Raw genomic sequence first — 20,693 nt, 5'->3', positions numbered from 1 at the left:
TACGTCACAAAAACACTGCTGACTAGAAGGAATGAGTATGTGAATAAGGGGGTTAAGGGTTGGGGGCTTACTTAGCTGTACTTGCTAATTGCATGTAAAGGTATTCATGATTACTACAATTTTACATCTTATGATGTATGTTTTTGACATCCATGTCAAAAAATTAAAAAAGGAGCACACCAGGAAGTTTGCAACAGAAATTTATATATGTATAGATATATGGTAAACAAAAGCTTGATGTTATAAAGGGTCCCTCTTATAAATCTCTGAAAATCATAAAGGAAGCACAAGAGTCTGTATTTTTTGTTATTGTGGTTATGTATATATATTTTTTTAAATTATAGCATATTCAGCAATTTTAAACTTAAAATACATCAACACATAGTTTTTACCACAAAACATGAAATAATTTCAAAATATAGCTGTATGGTGTACACGTGTCTGTGTGTGTAGGGAGAAAGAAAAATAAATACTGCAATCAGTTTAAGTTTTATGGGCATGGGATAAATGAATCTATATTTTTAAATATTTTTAAACATTTTAAAAATGCTAGAAAATATCATGCAAAAAAATGAGCTTTTTCATCCAAAGAAACAGACCATGAAACAGACAGTCGGCATATTATTTCACTATTAATGGTTCATCAGATATGACTGATGTAGTCAGGTAACATTAGATGACCTTTATGTCAAGAAGAAAACATTATATTTTGACTATGAGAAACTGAGTTTATTGCTCAATTTATTTAACTATAACTGTTACACGAAATAGCTCACAAATATAAAACATTGCTTCTTTTCCCATTCCATTCTTTAAAAATACATCACATAAACTGTCTAAAAAATTACTATGTCTATCTGTTACAACTCCAGCAGGATTATATTTGGCAGTATATGTCAATCTGCAATTAAGTATAGGAATAATATGACCACTACTGAAAAAAGGCCTTAAACAAATTGAGCAATAATTTGAACATTGTTATAAGAGAAAAAGATGAGAGGTGCAATTGTCATATACAATTGTGATGATTATATTAAGAAGGCTATGCGTCTCTACCTATCAACATCTGTCTTGTGATCCTACTATATCCTATATGAATTTCCTGAAAGAACTCTTGGCACGGACTATGGAGAACAAAGTTATAAACAAAGAGAAATATTTATTCATTCGTCTCTTGTGAATAGGTCAAAAGAAAGCAATATACAACATAATTCGGAAATTTTATTTATTACCAAATATAACAAAGGAACCAAACAGATAAAGAACATTCTGGCCAAACACTGGAACGTTTTGCAATAGGACCTTGAAGATCACCTTCCCCAAAAAATCAGAAGTGTGTTCAAAACTTCTATAAAAAAAACTATAAAAAACACAGTGGGACCCAGTGTTCTTAAGTCTATCTCTGTAAGATCGTCATCTACTTCTAGTTATGACTCACTAAAAAGGGATTTACAAATATGCTCAAAAATGATGTACCAGGTGTCCACATATTCTTAAAATGACATCAAGACATCATGATTTTGCAGTACAATCAAAAATAGTGAAGGTAGATCCAATTTATGAATATAACAGACAATTGGTATATATTCTGGAGTGTGGTTGTGGATGTTCCGTGGAGATTCGTTTGAGACAGATTGATGGATTTCATTCATCATACACTGGCTCTGTGGATTTTTCCTTACTGTATTTTAAAGATTCTTCCTGTAAGTAGCATATTTGGGCATGGGGCTATTTTGTTAATACTAATACCACACTAGGCCAGTCCTGTGTTGCACTTTTGACAACAGCTGTCCATACACAGACACCTTGCTGCATATACATTTTTATTTTATTTTAGATTTTTCCATAGTTCATGTAATTTTTTTTATAATGAAAACTAATATGTTTAAGGTAATATTGAATAGGAAGCAGTATTCAATTAAAATCAGAATGTCGGAAATGTTTCTATTGGCTGGCTTATCTAGTTGACTAAGTTTTTTTGTGTTTGCTTTTATTACAGGACAGAATTGTGGGGGTTTAGTACAGGGTCCAAATGGCACAATAGAAAGTCCGGGATTTCCACATGGGTATCCAAACTATGCCAACTGCACATGGATAATAATAACAGGAGAACGAAACAGGATACAGCTATCATTTCTCATCTTTGCTCTGGAAGAAGATTTTGATATATTATCAGTTTTTGATGGACAGCCGCAACAAGGAAATCTAAAAGTCAGGTAGGAAATGCTATTTTCTGCCTGTCTATTAACAAATGTAAACGTAATACTTAATGATGTGCAAAAGAAAGTGTATAGAAATATTACTGTATGTTTGCTTGATAGATGCCTTTTAGGCATGTTTATTATGTTTGATATTTGATATTTTTTTATACCCAGTAGACCAATATGCATAGCTCCCCACTCCACAAATGCTTGATAATATTGCAATAAGCCATAACATGGGATGCAAACACAATTGTCTTAATTTTGTTCTCAGGATAGTGACTATATTAGCATACATTTATGAATATTTCTAATGAATTGCAAATGGTAACATGTTTTTCTGTAAAAAAAAACAGTTCAAAAGTACTGAAAAAATATATTTTTTTAAATTGTAATGAAAAGTTTCTACTCATTGATGCTTTTTAGATCTGTCAGACATATACATCTGTTTTGAGTTTAAAATATAAAAACATGCATAAATGAGATGTTTAGAAGTCACATAGTAACAATATATTTTCGCGTATTAACAAGCGTGCTTTGTATGAAATGTTTAATTAAAAACATAAATATACTCACAGATGGTTTTTACATTTAGCATAAATCCAATTTAAAGCACTTAAAAGAATAAATTAACATTAGCAAGATTGTTTAGAAAATCACAATTACAAATATCTTTACTTGATACATTTTTCTTCTGCAAACATTTTCTGATTTTTCCGCACTGAGATTATAATTAAAATATTCTAAATTTATTAGTGCTTAGCTTCCTCTGTTTTTTCTGTGTTTATGTGTATATCTATCTATCTATATATATATAGATAGATATATATAGATATATATATATATAGATATATATATATATCTATATCTATATATATATATATATCTATATATCTATCTATATATATAGATAGATATATACGATGTCAAGGGAGGATAACTCTCGAAAGCTTGTCTTTTAAATATTATGTTAGTCCAATAAAAAAGGTATCACCGCATACTCTGCAATACTCTTTTTTTTTTCATCGTGTCTACTGGACTAATACGGCTTCACCCATTTACATTATATATTTTATATATATATATATATATATATATATATATACAGAGCCGGCCTTAGGCGTTGTGGCGCCCTGTGCGGACTACTCCTCTGGCGCCCCCCCTCACTACCCCCCTCTCTGCCCCTTCAAACTACCCCCCTCAAACTACCCCTCCCCTGTGCCCCTTCAAACTACACCCCTCCCATTTACCTTGTTGCCGGAGTCCTGCAGTGAGAGCGGGAGGCATCCGTCTTCTCGCTCTGCCACGGTGCCGGCATTTCATGTTGAGCGCCGGAATAGTCCGGCGCTCAACATGAGATGCCGGCACCGCAACAGAGTCACGGAGAGTAAGGGGCGCCGAGCGGCTGCTGAGAACTTCACGAGCAACCGCTCGGCGCCCCTGCCAGGGACTTAGATTAAAGCATCAGGGTTTTTTTTGTTTTTTTTAAACTTTATTTAACATGAATGATGTTAAATAAAGTTTAAAAAAAACCAAAAAAAACGATGTTTCAAGTTAAGTCCCGGGCAGGCGCCCCTGCTACCATGGTGCCCTGTGCGGTCGCACAGGTCGCACGCCCCTAAGGCCGGCCCTGTATATATATATATATATATATATATATAGATATATTATTAGACTTAAAACCTTTACGTTCCAATCTCCAATAACAAGGAGGGCCCTTGCCGAAACAGACAAAAATGAAAAAATTACATTTTGAAGGAATTGTTAATTCAGTTAGCACAATAAGGTGTCATATCAACCAGTTTTGGCTCTCTTTGATAACGTAAAGTGAGAGGGTATATAGAAATGACTTATAGGTCACTTTGATGGTTATGGCTGTGATTGATGGGCTCAATAACCTGTAGAGTTTCTTCTTTACTTTTTTCGCTTTGGACAATCAGCATTTACAAGATGATGGGAGAGGCATAGACAAATAAGTATGCTGACATTATTTTAACTTGTCAATAACAGTGACAGACTGCTGTACGTTATCAGTGTGAATTTTAATTCTTGAAATACTATGCCTAAATGGGGTTTACTGTGCACATTTACACTGCCAGGAAAACCTCTTAGTTATGGACAGTGCAAATAATAAATCAGAAAATATTGCTGACAAACTAGGCAAGGCATGGGATTATCCATGAGTACAGAATGTTGTAGAATTGGGTTTAAGACAGTTGCGTTTTTACTTGTTTTGGACAAGTTGTGTTATTCCTTATGCAGTTTACTGTATTTGTTGGTGAAGAGTGTACTTTGCTTTTAAATATTACTTAATTACCAGTATTTTCATTTTACATATAAATATTAGACGATACGATATTAGACAAATTGATTTGTTTAGTTTTTGCTGCATTTAAATTTTCAGGCTGTTCAGCTTTCTGGGGGTGGTTCTAAAGTGGGAGGTCCCTGACCTTGTAGACTTATCTTTCACCTACAGCAGCACCATCTCTTTGCACGACCACCACCACCAGCAACACCAACACTTCATCAATGGATACACACATCCAACAGCATGCTGTGGGACTCAAGTTCTCCAACAATTGGACCAGTTTGATTAATTTATCCCTAACGAAGGTGAAGCAGTAGAAACAGGGCATTGGGAGTAGGTAGACACTGACACAAATGCAGCCCCATATATTAGAAAAAATAAGAATTGATCCCCTAGAGTAAGAACCGTGAAAGAGGAGCAGCAGGAGTAACCATAGTAGTAGAGCTCTGGGCCTGGGCAGACAGGCTGTGGCAGATGGGGCACATGCAACCCGTTGAAGCAGGACTGAATTTCACCAATGTTTTAGAAATATTAAAAAGAAAGATTTCCCCTAGAGTAAGGACAGTGAAAGAAAAGCAGCAACAGCCATAGTGGAGCACTGATCCTGGGCAGACAGGCACTGCCAGATGTTAGGCACATGTAGCCTCTTGGAGACAGAATTAATTTCCCCAATATTATAACAATTTGAAAAATGGTTCTCCCAGAATAAGGACAGTGAAAGAAAAGTGGAAGGACCAGTAGTAGTAGGGGACTGGGCCTGAGCAGCAGGCACTGGCAGATTATAGGCACATGCAACCCTTTGGAGAAGGAGAGGATTTCCCCAATATTATATATTATACATATCATAATGCCTGATTTTGCCACCAATATTTTTTTTATCAATGAAGAATAATATATAATATGATTATATTAACTTTTCCACAAATTAGAGGTTTCGCTGGTAGCGTAAATGAGCAACCGTCTTAAACTACTCAGAAACACGTTTTAAACAACTGTACGTGAGCATAGTACAATGCCTTCCCCTTGTAAATGCTTATTGGCCAGAGTGAAGTTAACAAAAACTCCCACAGGTTGTTGGACCCATCAATCACAGCCACAACCATCAATGAGACCACCTACCATTAGTACGTACTTAATTTATGTACTTTATTTTAAACAAAATGTATATTATATATATATATATATTTAAATGTGGGGCATATATATATATATATTTAAATGTGGGCATTAATTAAATTATTAAATATATTTTTTGTAATTCAAAAGGTCATTTATTTTGAAAACCAAAAATATAATAAGCAGCAGTAATATACTCTTTTGTTGGGTTACCTTCATTAAAAAACCAAAATGTTCAAAAGGAGCACTATATGGCCTAAAACTTAATATATCATGTTACTGAAATTAAAATGTATGTTTTTATATAATATACTGTATATATAAATTATAAATTATATTATTTACTACACCATAAATGCAAAAGCAAAAATACAAAAGACATGATTATTAAAATGGCATTAAAAATGTTATTAAAATCTATATTGACTTTTACTCTCAATGGTATCATACCTTTTTAGGTATCGAAAATGTATGCTGCACAGATGTCATGACTAATGTACCCTTGATTCACGGGCCAGGCCCCACCCAGGTTAGCCTACCCCAAAAGCAACACACCACCAGAATTTGGGGTTCAAAAGGCCACAGCCGTGGTATGTTAACAGGGCAATGACTAACAAATTGAACTACAATGAATAATGAATAATTAGCAAGAATAAATAACAAAAAAACAAAAAAACCCCCTTAAGCTTACCAAGCTATCCAGACACCACCATAGGGAAGGACATACCCGGATCCCCAAACCTGCACCTTTCCAAGCTCCACCCACCAGGAACCTTCCACCAAAGGCTGTCCCCAGAGCATTCACCTCTCTCAATTTCTGATAAGCTTCCTGTGACTAAGAAATTAACACCACCCAACACAGCATCACAAACAGGGATGAAGAGGTAAGAGAAAACTACACGAGGTAAGGTAAAACACAAAATGGCCCCGGATCTAGTGACACATGTCCTTAAATAACCTCCCTTTAGCACCACCCTTAAACTCAAAAAAATCCAGCCAGGACTAGCCCTATTCGGCATCCTCGTGGGCATTAATCTTCTCCTATTGACTCAGGAGACTAACGATTATTGTTGCAGGGGTCGCAACTGCAATTTCCCACACCGGGTGGTTTTCTATTTATGCCCCTGTATTCACGCCTGATAAATATCTAAGTCCAGCTGCCTGTCACAAAATAATTTGCTGTTAAACTACAGAACAGAAGCCAATGGCTTCATTATAAGACAGAGACATCTAGAGACTTTGGAAGCACTTCAACCAGCATCACAATCTTACATAACAATATAGGTAATTGATAGCCGAGTACAACCTAGGAAGAAAAGCATTTCTGGAACTCTTCCAAATACTTTCAATACTCAAACACCTACAAGGTCAAATACAGGAACTAGTACATTGTTTAATGATAATATAAGATCCTGTACTGAAGATCAAGCTATCAATTACCTAGATAATCTAATAAAAAACATTGTCTTAAAATGTGTTTTACTTTTTATTTGATAATGTTACTTGTTGCTTAGGATAATTATTTAATGTATATAAATATGTTTTTTGACCATGATATATGTACCTGACCATTTCCGCATATTGAATACTATCTTCATTTACAATCATGACTTGATTAAGCACATCAAAGCAACACTTTGGACAACCACTTTAGATCAAACTAATTGACCAATTAGGTGCAATTAAGCTAAACTAGCGATAAAATAGTCTATATGCCTTTCACATGAATGGCAGCTGAAATACAACTTTTACAGATAATTACATATATAGTTTAATGTAATAGTAAATATTAATGATAATGCATTAATAACTGCGATACCTCTGAATGACAAAAAAGAGGAATTTAAAAAAATTAAAAATTATTTGATTATTAATTTACCTTTAGGAGAAAAATACTGTACCTATTTCAGAGCTGCAGAGATCCACCCTTTCCATTGTCCTGTTTGTCTCTCTTTTTTTTCTGGGATGATTTTAGAATCACAAACCATGGATTTTGCACCTCCACTAAAACAAATAATGTTTCAGACTGGTAATTGGATTGAGCCCCCCTGCTTGGTTTCTTATATGCATATACTATTTCTTAAATGCTACATAGAACACATGCATCTCTAGATTGGTTGCAAAGAAAGACAGAGGTTTTACCCCACTACAGCCCTTGTCGATTGTCTCTAAAATGAAGTGTTTAATCTGGCATGACCAAAGCTGAAAATTAGAACTCCAAGGCTTTACTTGATGTATCTGTTTCCTCAAGCTAGATTTGAATTAACGTGGCATTGCTATTACCTATGTGTATCTCAGAATTTAGGGTTTCAGCCCCATCAGCCCACCCTCATACCTCTCTTCCAATGCCTATAGCCTTTTATACATTAATATTTCACTTAAACAAGATTGTGGCTTTGTTTCACAGAGAACCATTTGTTTCCTGACCCCCAACATGGGATAAACAAATTCACTGACAAGCAGTCTGCTGTGTGGATTATCTCTTGTTAAGTCAAGATCCCTGTGGAAAAAACAGAGTTTATATGTTCACGAAATATAGATCTGGAACAAAGGAGAAGATTTTGAGCAAATCTGTAAAAGTCACCTGTAAAAAATAGTGAGGGATTATTTGGGCATTGAAAACAGAATCTGAAAAAATACACAGTGATTTATTGTTTTATTCTGTTCCAGTTTCTTCGCAGGTATCAGCTTCAGTGTTCAGCGTCTAGAATGCTAAGAGGAATTTTTAGATATAAAAATTCTGCTATACAGTAGTAAATGTTGCTGATATTAGAGAAATGTGTGCTTCTCCATAAGTGCATTTATTACTATAATGTATATAACTTACAAGTCAAAATACTATGATGGACAAATCCACACAGGCTTCTCCTGTGATATAAGGTACAGTATGAGTTAGTCCTGCATAATGCATAGATTGTGTGAGAGGGGTGGTTAATTTCTTGAAAGCCTTCAGATTTCTAATTATGTTTTATGTAGGGCCAGCTCAGCCCCAGAAACTATTGCATCGAAAGTCTAAAGTCAGTGAATACACACATCATGAAAATCAAATTATTGATGGATTATCTTGACTTTTTTACATTGCAGTTACAGTATGTGTGCATAAGTGTGCTCATATGTGATTATTTTATTTCTTTGGCTAGTAGTAGTAATCCTTGCCGCTACCTATATGGGCATCAGCTGGATTCTTTCCAGGGTGGGAAAAATATCGTCCCCATCCCAACTCCCACCCCAATACCTCCTTACCTCTCCCATTGCCTTACTTTGTTGGCTCAGGAGAGGAGTTTCCTGAGAAGCAGATTTTATTTACCCATTAATAGAAAAAAATTAGATGAACATGGTAGCAGTAACTAACAATCCAGCATGCACCTGTGCATCATGAAAACTTTAGTGTACAATAGCTGACAAAGGTTAGACACAACTGTCTCGGTCTACAATTCCCATTGAGTTCAGCTAGCATTATTGCAGGCTGAATATTATTGTTAATGCAGTTAACAATACTTAGTGTTTGTCCTGTAGACATAGTGTAACCCTCAAAAGCCCAATCTACAGTTATTAGCTACTATTCCCATAATAATCAACTAGCAATTTTGCTGCTCAACATTGTGTGAGTTGCAGTCAAGAAAAGTTAATGTTTTGTAAAGTAGTTCTATGATGCACAGCAAACATTATGAGGTATTTCAAAAAAGAGGGGTAGTGACATGATAGTAAAAAGGGGACATAAAGACTTAGAACCATAATAAGACAGTTTGGAGCAGTTGTGCTAAAATTTTGCACTCGAAGTGCTGTTATTAAATTTTTCATGACTTTCAGCCAACCAAATGGATTGCTGAGAATCATAAGTAGTTGCTTAACCAACCCACAATGATCATACCTGGGAACTTCTGGGCTCCGGCTACCCAGAGCCTTCCCTTGCGGGACGCAGCCAAGACTGCACACTGACGGTCCCGGTGACATCCGAGGGTGGTCCAGCTGACGTCGGCCAGCAGTCCCGGTGACGTCGGCGGGTGGTCCCGGTGATGTCAGTGGGCGGAACCACTCCCATTTGAATAAAAAATAGGTGGTGAGCGGGGCTCACCCGGCAATCTCCGGGTCAAACCCGGAGCGTTCCCAGGTATGACAATGATAGAAAAGCTAGCCTCAGTAGCGTACCTAGCGGGTGGCGGGGGGGGCGGTCCGCACCGGGTGCCGCTCATCAGGGGGGTGCCAACTTGCCGGCACCCGGCACCCCTCCAGAGACGGACAGCAATGTCCGCCGCTGGAGGAGCAGGCTCGCAAGGGAGCGGTATCGGAGGTCTTTAGCAGACCTCCGGCTCCCTTGAGTGATTTTAAGCCGGGTTCAACCCTTGAACCCGGCTTAAAACCACTCAAGGGAGCCGGAGGTCTGTTAAAGACCTCCGATATCGCTCCCTTGCGATCCGCGCGGCAACAGCTGCTGTGCGCCTGGATTTGTTGTCAGATCCCGGCGCACAACACTGAAGCCGCGCCCACTGCCGTCCGTGCCCTCTGACCCGGAAGAAGACAGAAGAACTGAAGAAGAGGAGGAAAAGAAGCTGTAAGGAGAAAAGAGGAAAGGTAGGAAAGCATTCAGTGAGTGAGAGTTGATTGGTATATGTGTGGATTGGTATATGTGTGGATTGGTATATGTGTGGATTGGTATATGTGTGGATTGGTATATGTCTGGATTAGTATATGTGTGGATTGGTATATGTGTGGATTGGTATATGTGTGGATTGGTATATGTGTGGATTGGTATATATGTGGATTGGTATGTGTGGATTAGTATATGTCTGGATTGGTATATGTCTGGATTGGTGTATGTCTGGATTGGTATGTGTGTGGATTGGTATGCGTGTGGATTGGTATGCGTGTGGGTTGGTATGCGTGTGGATTGGTATATGGGTGGATTGGTATATGTGTGGATTGGTATATGTGTGGACTGGTGTGTGTGTGGATTGGTATGTGTGTGGATTGGTATATGTGCGGATTGGTAAATGTGTGAGAGTGATGGGTGTTATGCTGTACCATTTCCAATATATGTACATCATAACTCCCATCACTCTATACTGTTCCATACAGTGGCAGAGCTGGGAGACAGAGGCCTTGCACCCCCACCGCAGGACTCCTGAAAGGTAAGTGAACGTCAAAGTGGGAGAGGGTAGATAGTTAGGAGGGGGTAGATAGGGAGAAGGGAGTGAGACGGGGGGATAGGGGGTAGATAGGGAGAAGGGAGTGAGAAGGGGTAGGTAGGACAAAAGGGAGTGAGAAGGGGTAGATAGGGCAATCATACTCCTATCATGCCAAGTCTGCGAGTACATCCTGGAATCTGGGTATGCCTGGGCATGATAGAAATGTGATTGCTGTTAACAATCATATATATATATATATATATATATATATATATATATATTAATATTGTTATTTAATTGTTTTGTCCTATTTTGGTGTGTTACTTACTTGAAATAAAAGTGTTAGATTTTTTTTTATGGTGTGGGGGGGTCATATTCGGTTTCGGCCAGGTAAATGCTGCATTTTCGGTTTCAGTACATAATTCGTTTCGGTGCATCCCTACTACTAATGAAGTGGTAGGCCTACACCACATCAATGTTTGGCTTAGTATATAGTGATAGGAGTTATGCTGCACTATTGTCAATGTCTGGCTCAATGTATAGTGATAGGGATTACGCTGTACCACCGTCAATGTGTGCCTCAGTATATAGTGATAGGTGTTATGTTGTACCACCGTCATTGTCTGCCTCAGTATATAGTGGTAGGTGTTATGCTGTACAACCTTCAATGTCTGCCTCAGTATATAGTGATAGGTGTTATGCTGTACCACCGTCAATTTCTGCCTCAGTATATAGTGATAAGTGTTATGCTGTACCACCGTCAATGTCTGCCTCAGTATATAATGATAACAGTAAGTGTTATGCTGTACCACCTTCAGTGTCTGCGCCGGTATATAACGGTAGAAGCTATGCAGTTTTAAAGTGTGTGTGTGGGGGGTGCCACATACAGGATCCGTCCCAGGTGCCAAATACTCTAGGTACGCCCCTGGCTAGCCTTTGACACTCCAGTTAAGTATTTCACTCTACCATGATGCTTAACGTACCAGACTGCCTGAGAGTCATGAGAAATGTAGTCTCAACAGCTGGAGTATCAACGAATCCTAGCTACAATACATGTTTGAAATAAACTACCTTGTGTCTGCAACATGAACACCGTGTCTCTTCCTAAACAGCAATGGATTACAGAATTAAATAAAAGCTTTTTTACTGCACTTACCTGACTACCAGGTTGTTTTTTCCTGCTCTCTCTGTCTAGTTAACCTATTCTCAACAGTTTATGGTTTCCCCTCCCATGTTGCTGCTCCAGTGGGCATCTTTACATTTCCTGGGGGGCCTTCCCTCTGCACTTCCATGACCATTTATTGTAAAAACCTGCAATTTAAAGATCTAAAGTAAAGTAATAGTAATTTAGATTGAAAAAATATCAAAGTCCATCAAGTTCAACCTTTCTATCCTTCCTGCATTTGATCCAAGAGAAGGCAAAAAAAACCTGTTTGGATTTTGCCACTTGGGCTATGGGATTTCTCCTTGTAACAATAAGTTCTTAAATATTAATGTTTATTCTATCTTTATAGCTATGTAGTTTTAAATCTATGATTAAATACTCTAACACTACTATCACTTTACAATATGAAAAGGTAACATTTTCAGTACAACATCTGTACAATATTCTCTTCTGACCTTGTGCATTAGTATTTTTTATCAAGACTAATTAATGAAGGGTTGGTCCAAAGTTCATTTGGTAGACATGGACTGTGTTATTGTGTGTATATGTCTGTATTAGCATCCCGTCATGGAGCAGATACTATTACCTCAATTGCTTTTAAATGACCCAGAGGACAGGTGGAACCATTTATTTTAAAATCTTATAGTAACACATTATAGGGTAATATATTCCAACAGGGAATAAGAAACAAAAAAATATTATCTTAATGACAGATGGTTGCAACATCTTCAAGGTCTAATGACCACATAAAGACTTTAATGCAGCAAGCCCAAGGATAAAGTAATTGTATACGATTGCATTCCAATGGACAAAGGCACAACTGGTAATTATGTAAGGCACATAGAAAAAAAGTATGTTAAAAATATATTGTGACAATATTAAGGAATATTGCAAACAAGCAAGACTAGACAAATTAATGACAAAATTATTCATATGCACAACAATAAAAATAAAAACAATCAATGCAGGTAACACTTTAAGAAAGATTCCTTTTTTTGTTTGTATACCTTTTTTGAAATTAGAAATCATTCCAAACAATGTGCTATATGAAAAATTCACAACTTGAAGTTCAAGTTATGTAATATAGCTTTAATGTTAATTTACTGATGATTCAAACAATTTGCCATATAAACCATTTATATATATGTATGATCTGTACTTAAAAAAGGAGTTTCATAAAGTATTTCAGGCAAGTGGGAAGCACAGTATAAAAAACGAACATAGAAAATCAATAAAAAGATATCAGATTCATTTTTGAAATCTTTATTCAATGTTACCAAAAAAATTGCAAGCCATTCATTACTGCAGACTTTTTGGTCTCATTTGATAAGCATCAGGTATACCCTTAATGGTGACTTTTTTAAATCTCTGTTTAATAATACATTGTTTTGCTAATATTGAATATGTTTTTTAAAGTAACCCCTCATCCCTGATCCTAGTTTTTCACAGCTGTGCCTCCATTATGACAGCTTTCTATCAGAAAAAAATTGTTTCAGCAATTTGAGCTACAGTAGCTCGTCTGTTGAATTTGACCACATCAAGTGCATCAATGAGCCTTGGCCGTCCATGACCCTGTCGCCAGTTCACCGCTTTTCCTTCCTTGGATCATTTTTGATAGGTACTGACCACTGCAGACTGGGAACATCCCACAAGAGCTGCAGTTTTGGAGAATGCTCTGACCCAGTCATCTAGCCATCCAATGTCAAAGTCACTGAACTCCTTACGCTTGCCCATTTATCCTGCTTCTAACACATCAACTTTGAGGATAAAATCTTTACTTGCTGCCTCATATATCCCACCCACTGGCAGGTGCTATAATAAGATTATCAGTGTTGTTCACTTTACCTGTCTGCGGTCATAATGTTATGGCTAATTGGTGTATGTATAAGTGTATGGTATTGGATGGGCTGTGTGTGTATGTATTCAAAAGTGTTAGAGTGGTCTGTGTATGTACCGTATTGGCCCGAATATAGGCTGCACTTTTTCCCCCCACTTTAAGTCTTTAAAGTGGGGGTGCGGCCTATATTCGGGGTCTAGCGCCCGACGCACGGGTGCCGGGCAGGCAGCAGGGTTAGGATAGATCCCCCGCAGCGGTGCAGGGGACCCGTATCCTTCTCTCTGATACGCTCAGACAGCCTCCCCTGCCGGCACTTTCCACGGGGGGAGTGCCGGCACGGGAGATTGTCTAAGCGCATTGCGCAGACGTTCACCGGCTGCAGCGATGCGCGCGTAAACAACCTCCGCTGCCGGCACGTCTGCACGATGTGCTTTAACAATCTCCCTTGCCAGGAATTCTCACAAGGGGAGTCCCGGCAAGGGAGATTGTTAAAGCACATCGTGCAGACGTGCCGGCAGCGGAGGTTGTTTACGTGCATCGTCGCAGCCGGTGAACGTCCGTACTATGCGTTTTACCTCTGCCCCCAAGACTTACGAGAGCAGACTCCCGGGTGTCTTGCGGGGCCGGCGGGGGACAACTACGCAATACGCATATACAACTTCCGGTGCCAGCACTTCCGCTGAGTGCCGGCACCGGAAGTTGTATACGCGTATTGCGTAGATGTCCCCCTCCGGCCCCGCAAGACACCCGGGAGTCTGCTCTGGTAAATTGGGGGGGGCAGAGTGTCAGCATATCTCGAGGGGGGGAGGACAGAGTGGGAGCATATATCGAGGGGGGGGGCAGAGTGGCAGCATATCTCGAGGGGGAAGGCCAGAGTGGCAGCATATCTCGGGGGGGCAGAGTGGCAGCATATCTCGAGGGGGGAGGACAGAGTGGCAGCATATCTCGAGGGGGGGGAGGACAGAGTGGCAGCATATCTCGAGGGGGGGGAGGACAGAGTGGCAGCATATCTCGAGGGGGGGGAGGACAGAGTGACAGCATATCTCGGGGGGGACAGAGTGGCAGCATATCTCGGGGGGGCACAGTGGCAACATATCTATTAAAAAACTTTTTCTTTAAAAAAGCACCAAACTTTTAGGGTGCGGCCTATATTCGGGTGCGGCCTATATCCGAGCCAATACGGTATATGTAAGTGTATGGTGTTAGAATGACTATTAGTGTGTATGTTTCTGTAATTATATGTTTATGCATGTATGTTTATGGTGTTAGAATGGCTGTGTGTATGTGTGTGTATGTATGTATTAGTGTATCATCATACCCCAACATCCCAATTCATTCCAATACCTAACCACAATCATTATCTCCCAAACACCATATTCATACCCCATCATCATATTCCTCCCCACATTAATTTCCATCCATTTCCTTTATCACTCCATATTACACCACAATCATCCCCCTCCATCTTCATATTCCCTAACATAACTTCTTATCATCTCTGTACTTTTCCCAGCATCATTTTAATACCTTTCCCTTGGCATGCCCCCTTCATAGTCATACAATATTCAACAATTATTTTTATGAATTAATACAATTTAACACATGGCTCCATTGTGACAATTGCCCTTCCCTGACTTCACAAGTAACATGCCCAAGAATGACAAGTTTGTCCCCAAACAGTTGTGATTGCCACCTTTATCCCAAAACAGCTTGTCTGTGCCATCTTTTCCCCCAGACAGCTTATCTGTGCCATCTTTGCCCCCAAACAGCTTGTTTGTGCCACCTTTGCCCTAGCTTGTCTGTGCCCCCTAACTGCATCATTACAGCCAAGCAGCCTGCCTGTGACATCATAGCCCCAATGTGTCTGTGTCCCAAAACAGCTTGTCAGTGCCCCCAAGCAGCCTGCCTGTGCCATATTTGTCCCCAAACAGATTGTCAGTGCCCCAAATTGTTTTTGCCATCTACTAGCTCACTTCCTCCCTCTAGTTTAGCTCATCCACAGCTTTCTCTCTGGCGATTGCACACTGTGAGAGCAGCCTCTCTTTTACCATGGGTTGATGTCTGCCAGTCAGCCCAATGCAGCATATGATGTCATATCCAGTGCGGCACTGATTGGCTTATGTGTGCTGTGACCGCGGCCGCCAAAGCAGCTGAAGGGACAAAATCAAAAACTTGCTCCTGCAGCTTCATGGGTGCTACGGCTTGCTCGGCCTCAAGGCTAAGCTTCCGGTATCCTAGTAGGCCAGCCTGGCCCTGACTAGATGGCCCGAATAGTTCTTATGTTCAGTCAAAGTCTATTTTCTGTATCTATAATGTTGAAATCTGCATTACAGAAACTTGATACAAGTCTGTTTCAACACATTCCACCTCAATAAGTTGTAGTGGGAATTTATTTTTGAGATTGTGTGAAAAACTATGAGCAGTGCAGTTAAGAATCATGAAGAGTTGTCACTTATCATCAAATATAGCAACAGAGTTTACCTCAGATTTTTCTGTTTTACTTGTTTTTTACAAATTTGTGTTTTACATTAAGGATTGTGTTTAAAATTATTCTAAAGGTCTAACACATTAGAAAAGCAAAGTAGTATTACAATGAACCAATTGCAGAAATGTGTACAAACAAAGAAGATTTTTTGCACTACCAATGAATATGTATTTTGGCTTACACTAAGCTGATTGCAGGGTATTTGTATAATTTGGCAGGTTTGCTGGGAAGCCATATAATAATGTGCATTTTTGTTAATTTTAATTCAGTTATTATGAATATAGACCAATTTTGTGCCAATGCCTTTGCATATGTCATTATTATAAGTATACTTCCTTTAAAAAAAAGATTAATATATGTAGTGATCTATAAAATTGTTACAAAAGAGACATATGATATGTTACTGATCAGTGGTTATGTGAACAGCAAGAAAGTGTTTATAGTAGTTTTAGCTAGACTTGTGCATTCGTCTTCGGGCGAACATGAAAACAAACACGAAGAGTGCGTTTTCGTGTTCGTTCCGAAGACAGTGCCGGTGAAACGTAGGCGAAGACGAAGACTCACACACAAAGAATCTTCGCCTTCGTCTACTAATCACCCCGGTCCCTACCTTATCTTCACGGCATAGCGGGAGTTGACTGAAGCGGAAATTTGTTCGTCGTGAGGGGTTACAGGGCAGTGCGAGTGAGCCTATTGGTCACCTGCAGGGTCTTCCTCTGGCATCAACCATTGGCTGATGCCAGAGGAAGACCCTGCAGGTGACCAATAGGCTCACTTGCACGGCTTTTTTAACTCCTGATTTCCGCAGGGTAAAGAGCCGTGCGAGCGACCAATAGGCTCACTCGCACGGCCCCTTACCCCTAGTTGCTATGTAGAATAAAGAAGAAAAAAAACCTGGGACCCTGCTGCAACAGTTAAAAGTCCATCAAAGTCACTGGTACGGACACCAGTGGTCTCCCCGCTGTGTCAGTTAAATGTCTGTGCCAGCGACCAACAAAGTCGCTGGTACGGACATTTAACTTAGCATAATAACTTATTATAACTTCGGACACAATGCTGCCCTCTGTTCGTTAGATACATTGAGTAGCTTAATAAGTTTTTATGCTACTCAATGTAAAACCAACAGAGGGCAGCATTCTGTCCGAAGATATATTTGCCATATGTGGCAGTGTTCATTTTCATTTATTAATTATTTAAATAAAATATATTCCCATTATCCGCTGGTCTCCCCGCTGTAACAGTTAAATGTCCGCACTCGCGGACATTCATTCTGTCGAACTTGCTCTTTTTTTCTATTTATTTTGGGTTTTTACACGGAAGGATCATGGGAATATATTTTATTTGAATAAATGCAAATGAGCACACTGCCACATATGGCTAATATATGTTCGGACAGAATGCTGGTTTTACATTAAGTTGCATAATAACTTTGGATTTCTTTCAAGCATATGGAACAATGCTACTTAATGTAAAACCAACAGAGGGCAGCATTCTGTCCGAACATATATTAGCCATATATGTTCGGACAGAATGCTGCCCTCTGTTGGTTTTACATTAAGTAGCATTGTTCCATATGCTTGAAAGAAATCCAGTTATTATGCTACTTAATGTAAAACCAACAGAGGGCAGCATTCTGTCCGAACATATATTAGCCATATGTAGCAGTGTGCTCATTTGCATTTATTCAAATAAAATATATTCCCATGATCCTTTCGTGTAATGGTTTAATACAACCCCCCCCCAAAAAAAATAGAAAAAAAAGAGTTTGCAAGTTCAACAGAATTAATGTCCACAAGTGTGGACATTTAACTGTTGCAGCAGGGAGAACAGCGGATCATGGGAATATATTTTATTTAAATAATTAATAAATGAAAATGAACACACTGCCACATAGGGTTAATATATCTTCGGACAGAATGCTGCCCTCTGTTGGTTTTACATTGAGTAGCATAATATTCTGCCCGAGAATATATTAGCTATATATATGGTAGTGAGCTCATTGGTCGCTAGCAGGAGGCCCCCTGCTGGCGACCAATACAGTTGCTGATACGCACATTTAAACTACTGGAGCCAGAGCTGCTGCGGTATGCGTTAACCCCGTATTAAAAAAACGAATATTCGCCCGAAGAGAAGAAAGGAACGGGCGAATATTCGCGGAATACGAAGATTATTTTTTTTTACGAAGACGAGCACAAAGACGAAGAGCCCCCTGGTGCCCAAGTCTAGTTTTAGCCCCATTTTTAGTTTAACTTGCATAAATGAACAATCTCCATATTTTACCCGGAGCAAATTTTATTCAATTTAATAACACAAAAGAATTTCAAAAGCATAACTTACATACCTCCCAAGTATCCTGTTTTAAACAGGACAGTCTCGATTTTCAAAAACTTTCCCATCAAGCTGCCTTCTATCTTTCTTTTCTGGGCAAATATTTCATAAGGCGGTTAGAGATCAGAAGATCTCCTCTGGCCAGCCCAATAAGCTGTGTATTCTATTAAAGTATCTTGTTTTGTAGAGCTCAGTCACAGCTTCCCCATGACAACCTTATGATGTATTGAGGAAGCGCACTGGGATATGACATCATGCCCTGGCATTCTGTTTAATTGGATCATAAAGTGGCTGGAAAGGGAAGTTATGTGGATGGTCCTGCCCAGAGCTCTTCCTCTAACAACACAGCATAACAAAGGTGTACCTTTTGGACACCTGAAATGTTTGGGGCATGCTGATAAAAACTATTGCGGGTGATAATATATAATATATAAGCCCCCCTACAAATGAAAACAGTTTAATAACAGTTCAGTTTTATAGCTACATTAATATTTTATTTTAATAAAAATGAATTGATGTGCCTTTCTTGTAACCATCTAAAGCATAGTATTTTTTTGTAGTTGTTTATGCCTTTATTTTCTATATGTTGTTTACCGAAATTCTTTCAGTTTAAAAGCAGAAGTGACAAGAGGTGATCAAAACAAACTATAGAATTTTTTTTTTATTTTTATTTTTACAAAATTCCCTTTCAGTAAGAAGATCATGATAAAGAGTAATCAAAAATGTCCAATTGGACTTTTAATCAGAACAGGGCTTGGCAGGGGATAGCAATGAGTGAAACCTTAGGTTATGATAAAATTTCAGTATCGTTTTGAAAAATAAAGCAAATAAAGTAAAATTATATTTGCATTGTATTTTTATGTTTAATATAGTATATGTTTCCAAAATTACTTTAAAAGTAAAAATTTAATTATTCATCATTTTTCCATATGTTCTAATAAACAACATTGTCATACAGTTTTACAATGAATAGAAACAAACATTTGCATCTATATTAGGTATTTGTAAAAATGAAATATATTTTACAAAAACATTCCAGTATTCTATACAATAAATATATTACAGAATCACTGATTGCTTGAGGCAAATGCAGTGCACATCAAAACTTGCAGTCATTGCACAGAGACACTGAATATCAATTCTAACAGCTTCATTAACAAAAAATACCTTTAAAAAGTGTAATAAAAACACACTCATATACCAGATCCTAGGTACAAAAGGTTGGGAGGACATGCCTTTCTTAAATGCCAACAATAAATGTTTCATCTGAAGGATTTCTTTAAAAGCTGGAAAAAATATGATATTTATAAATTTAAATGTCTTGTATTTATTCTGTTAAGTATTTCAATGTGGTTATAGCACATATGTTCTCTACGGAGTAAAATGTACTAATAGAATAGCAAAATGCTATTCCACCAAAGCTATGTTTGTTGTGTAAATCAGAATAGCATCTTAATTCAATTGCTTACCTCCCAGCTGTTTTTTGACATCATAGGTAAATGACAGGTGATTGCACGTGTATACTACACTCTTTTTATGCTATAGTCCGGTTCCTGAGTTTACCACTAAATGGGAGGTCCTCTGTAAAAATAGCATTCAATATAGTATTAAAACAATTTAAAGAGAAACCTCCATCAAAATCTCTTTAATATGAGTATCACTTAACAAAAAGCTTTTAAAACATAGCCTATTTTAAGTACAATAACAATTACAATGTTTTTACAGCTGCACTGGATTGAACAATAGAATGACTCCTAACCACCCAGACAGACTCCTTGAATGTGGTAAAAGACTTCATAAGCTCTGCCATAAATAAACCCAGTGTTTATTATGCAGGAAATGGCACCCAGGTATATTAAGATTGCCTATAATGGCTAACTTTTTTCATCATTGCTATACAACATTACTATATGCATCCTGTGTAGCAGGATGTCAGGGTTAAATTTATTACACACATGGCTGCCCAAGGCGCCCTGACACTGTAACAGGTCAATAACTCAACCTCCTCCATATAACATACCATTGCTACTATAAAGTTATTAAAAACACCCCATCTACCTCCTACATCGATCTGATATCAAGTAATATCATGCAAATTGCTGCCAATCCATTGTTATCAAATGTTCT

The 20,693-nt window shown here is 38.3% G+C and overlaps 1 protein-coding gene across 1 annotated transcript in view; it reads left to right on the top strand.

The window, feature by feature from the left end:
• The first annotated feature begins 1,498 nt into the window (after nt 1–1,498).
• Nucleotides 1,499–20,693, top strand: part of LOC149302324 (CUB and sushi domain-containing protein 1-like) — a 589,437-nt gene continuing 570,242 nt past the window's right edge. The window contains exons 1-2 of the mRNA XM_089482423.1: nt 1,499–1,598; nt 2,000–2,216. Of these exons, the coding sequence (XP_089338549.1) occupies nt 1,499–1,598; nt 2,000–2,216 (317 nt within the window). The remainder of the gene's footprint in view (nt 1,599–1,999; nt 2,217–20,693) is intronic.

This window comes from Sceloporus occidentalis, unplaced genomic scaffold (genome assembly GCF_023333645.1).
Source record: "Sceloporus occidentalis isolate IW3139 unplaced genomic scaffold, rSceOcc1.0.p SCAF_19, whole genome shotgun sequence".
In the NCBI taxonomy this organism is placed as follows: Eukaryota; Metazoa; Chordata; class Lepidosauria; order Squamata; family Phrynosomatidae; genus Sceloporus; species Sceloporus occidentalis.
This window is presented reverse-complemented; position numbering and strand designations above follow the sequence as displayed.